The 4,333-nt window shown below is 29.1% G+C and overlaps 1 protein-coding gene across 1 annotated transcript; it reads left to right on the plus strand.

Moving 5' to 3' along the window:
* The first annotated feature begins 1,195 nt into the window (after nt 1–1,195).
* On the plus strand, nt 1,196–3,396 carry LOC131634900 (probable trehalose-phosphate phosphatase H). Its single transcript, XM_058905521.1, has 9 exons — nt 1,196–1,508; nt 1,617–1,757; nt 1,862–1,933; nt 2,027–2,119; nt 2,222–2,392; nt 2,518–2,665; nt 2,774–2,844; nt 2,942–3,034; nt 3,144–3,396. The coding sequence occupies exons 1-9, from the start codon at nt 1,242–1,244 to the stop codon at nt 3,210–3,212; spliced, it is 1,125 nt and encodes a 374-aa protein (XP_058761504.1). The 5' UTR covers nt 1,196–1,241; the 3' UTR covers nt 3,213–3,396.
* Nucleotides 3,397–4,333: the final 937 nt, after the last annotated feature.

Below are 4,333 nucleotides of genomic sequence, written 5' to 3' on the forward strand. Positions count from 1 at the left end.
GTTACCGTGCATAGATAAAAATCTATGCACCGTGCATAGATTATTATGGACCCTTGGATCATTGGATCAAATTCTAGACATCAATTGTTATTACTCAATACTCAATACTCACCACTCAATACTCAATACTCAATACTAGATTAAAAACATGATCCAATGGCTTAGGTAGGTTTATGCACGGTGCATAAGGAAAATCCTTATGCATATTAGCCAAAGCCGCTATAAACTATCAGTTATCAGCCATCAGTCATAAACTATAAACTATCAAATAACTTATCAATCAACCGTTATTTTTATCAAAAAGAGCCTAAATATTCTAATTAGCTTTCATCGAGAATAACTCAAAATAAGCAATTAATATGAACTACTTTCTTATTTATAAAAAGAAAATTCTGATTTATTGAAAATTTTATATAATTTCTCTTTTCCCTTTTCTCTCATATTCCAAAATCACTACTTTCTTTCATCTTTTTCTTTATTTATTTTTTCCCATCTTTTTCTTTATTCAATTTTTTTCTCCATCCATCAAAAGGGACAAGGAATATCAGTCTTACTAAAAAAATTACCAATCTCAATTTTAACAATATCCATTTAAGAAATTATTCCCATAATTAAAAAGAAAAACCGAATCTCACTTACCCTATTCAATTATCCTGTCAAGACTACAGATTCTCAAGAATATTATATAGTTCATCTTAATTTAACCATTATAATTAGGTCCCAGTAACCAAAGTTCGAATCTTTTCATATAATAAAACAAGTACCTCTTTCCTAAACGAGGTTGTCCATTTTTATTTTTATTTCGATTCTAGCGAGGTTGTCCATTTATCTCTAAATACAAAACAAATCAAATTTAAAATACTACAAAATCTTAAAAAATTACATAATCTGAATCCATTATTCATATAATCATATTCATCCACTCATATTTATTTTTACATTCATAAAAAAAAGTTTTAGTGGGTCCTACCATTCACATATTTAGTATAACTGCAGAGAAGTACACTAACCATTTGTTTTTCTCGTTTGTTTTTGCGTTGGACCCCACACAAACACACACCTCAACCTCGTTTCTGAGCTAGCCATGTAACCAAATCTGTAATATTTTTTTAATATTTTTTTTTCATTCAACTTTTTTTTTTCTTTCTATATAAACCCTTCATTCATCACAAGAAATATCCTTGTCCTAAGTTCATCATAACTCAATATCTCTTCTTCTTTCTACTCTCTTTTTTTCTAACATGACTAAGCAGAATAATGTAGTGGTGACAGTGACACCTGAAGTTAAGTCATGCATTAACACGCTTATCTCCACCGTGGTTTTGCCTAGTGCAGCAACCACGCCGGAGTCGATGGCGGTGATAGGTGGTTTTTTGGGGTTTTCTCATAACAATTTTATTAAGAGATTGGAAGGTGGTAATGTTAATGGTTGGATTGATTCAATGAGAGCCGCTTCTCCAACTCGAGTCAAATCTTCGGAAAATTATCAAGAAAAATGTTCATGGATTGTAAGCATATATATGCAAAAAACATAAAATTCAACAAATTCAATATTTATTATATTGTTGTTATTTTTATGTGACTTTGCTTTTCTTTTTTTTTTTTTGTGATAACAGCTTTATCATCCTTCGGCGTTGAAATTGTTTGATCAAATATTGTTTAGTTCAAAAGGAAAACAGATTGTGTTTTTTCTTGACTATGATGGAACTCTCTCTCCTATTGTTGCTGATCCAGATAAAGCTTTCATGACAAGAAAGGTTTTTTTTTCTTTCTTCGTATGATATATATCCATAGAATAAAGTTTAGCTTATGTTTTTTTTTATTAATTTGGTTATTATTTTTTTGAATCTAATAAAAATAGATGAGAGGAACACTTAAGAATGTAGCAAGAAATTTTCCTACAGCTATAGTGACTGGAAGGTGCAGAGATAAGGTACATTTTCTTCAAAAACAAAAAATAACATGATTTGAAGTAAATATTTAATAAAAAATTCTCATCTCAATTTTCTGTTTTTTTTATCTTCAGGTATTTAACTTTGTAAAATTGGCAGAGCTATACTATGCAGCAAGCCATGGTATGGACATCATGGGACCAACAAAAAACCAAACTGCTGAAAAAGTGAGATAATGAATTTCTGTCACTAATTAATATTTTCTTGAATAGTTTTCTCTTAAGTCTTGTTCTTTCTAATTAAATTTGCGAGTTTTTACTTTGTTTCAGAGTAAAAATGATAGTAATAAAGCAGTGTCGTTCCAACCTGCAAGTCAATTTCTACCAATGATCGACGAAGTGTATAAAATTTTGTTAGAAAAAACAAAATCTGTCCCCGGAGCTATGGTAGAGAACAACAAATATTGCTTATCAGTGCATTTCCGATGCGTTGACGAAAAGGTACTTGATTTAATTATAGTTGAGATCAACGTATTTTAATCATAATTGCATGATTATTAATTAGTACTAGAATTAACAACAAAAATTAACATTAATTTTTTTTTACCAATGTTGTTTTTCTTTAGAGTTGGGCTCCTTTGGCTGAGAAAGTAAGATTGGTACTGAATGAATATCCAAAACTTAGGCTAACACAAGGAAGAAAAGTGTTGGAGATTCGTCCCACTATCAAATGGGACAAAGGAAAGGCTCTTGAGTTTTTGTTGGAATCTTTAGGTAAGTGTAGTACTAGTTTAGTGAGTACACACTCATGCAAAATTATCATTGCTTTGACTAAAAATTATACTATGATTATCCTAATTAATTATGATTATAATTATATAGGATATGAGAATTCTAATGATGTTTTCCCAATCTACATCGGTGATGATCGAACTGATGAGGATGCTTTTAAGGTAAAAAAAATGCTGCCACCTTTAATTTTAGTTTATATTTTTATTTTAATTTAATAAAATAATAATATTAATTATGGATCTTAATAAAAATTATCAGGTTTTGAGTAGAAGGGGTCAAGGAGTTGGAATTCTTGTTTCTAGTGTTCCAAAAGAAACAGATGCTTCCTACACTCTTCAAGATCCATCAGAGGTAATATATAAATATATATTCTTATCTAAAATATTTTTGTAATTTAATTATTAAATAAATGGTGAATATGAGAAATGTATAAAAGATAACTTTTTGCAAATAAATGCAGGTTGAGAATTTTTTGCGGCGATTGGTGGAATGGAAAAGATTGAGTGGTGTGAACCCTACAAGTGCATAGAGTTGTAGATTAAGTTGTAGATGATGATGATTTGAAGGAATTGACACCACTTTAGCTCAAATGTGCTTAAAGTTGTGGATCTATTTGTATCACTTTCTTTTTGGAAATGGAAAATGCCATTATTTTATCCTTTGAACTCAATATATGACAAGGGGAATGATTATATTTGGTGTTCTAAAGCATTTGAAATGCATAATTAATTTAACCATTTGTTTTATATATTTATGAAAATAAAGTTATCATAAAAAATTAAGTGTAGCAAAAGAATAAGAGTTTGGAGAAAGCTTTTCTGTTTTCCGCCTCGTCTCTAAATTTATTCATCATCCTCAATCTCCACTACGAGAGAATATGTTCTCCATCCCCATCCCTACAAATCTTCACGGAGATCCACGAAAATTGAATCTTAAGAAAAAATTTATATTTTTTGATAAAAGCTATCACTCTACTATTTCGTTATTATCATATAGAGAATTATCATAAGCACAACGAACAAAATAGAGTGGTTGTTGTGATGATGGAGAGGAAGGAGGAGGTGATGAATGAAGAAGAAAAAGATAATTGAGGAAAAAAAAGAGGAGACGGTGTGTACATTCTATGTATTGGGTGCACTTTTTAGAATTAAATACTTGGGTAGTGAAACAATACATCATAAAATTAAAATAAAATGTTCTACTAATGACTTTTCATTTTCTAATACATTAATATTTATTATCTAAACTTTTATAATTATATATTATATAATATATAAAATATAAAAGTTAAATAATATGGTCGGAATCTGGAAATTTTTCCAATCCCTGTCCCAAAGTGTCAACGGGGAACTATTCTCTCCATCTCCGTTTTTGCGGAAAATTTTTTTTATAACTTCGATGCTCCAAATAGATAATCTCCATATAGATTGACATCTCTCTTCTTATACAACTATTTTCTTTTTAATAAAAAAAATAAATTCGTTAATATTCTTAATCAATGTAAATTTAATTATTTTTATTTAAATATAGAGTAACGACTTGTTATTTCATTTTACATTTTATTTGAAAGATTCTATACGTTAAGAGATTAATTGGTATACATTGTCGGTGTAAAAAATTTTACACCATCATTATATCATAACATCCAAA

The sequence above is a fragment of the Vicia villosa genome, unplaced genomic scaffold, assembly GCF_029867415.1.
Source record: "Vicia villosa cultivar HV-30 ecotype Madison, WI unplaced genomic scaffold, Vvil1.0 ctg.001376F_1_1, whole genome shotgun sequence".
Lineage (NCBI taxonomy): Eukaryota > Viridiplantae > Streptophyta > Magnoliopsida > Fabales > Fabaceae > Vicia > Vicia villosa.

Excerpts from the sequence above, each read along its gene's own strand:
- LOC131634900 (XM_058905521.1), top strand. The coding sequence starts at position 1,242 with ATGACTAAGCAGAATAATGTAGTGGTGACAGTGACACCTGAAGTTAAG. Across the intron at positions 2,120-2,221 it reads AAAACCAAACTGCTGAAAAA|AGTAAAAATGATAGTAATAA; the intron begins GTGAGATAATGA and ends ACTTTGTTTCAG. Across the intron at positions 2,393-2,517 it reads TCCGATGCGTTGACGAAAAG|AGTTGGGCTCCTTTGGCTGA; the intron begins GTACTTGATTTA and ends GTTTTTCTTTAG.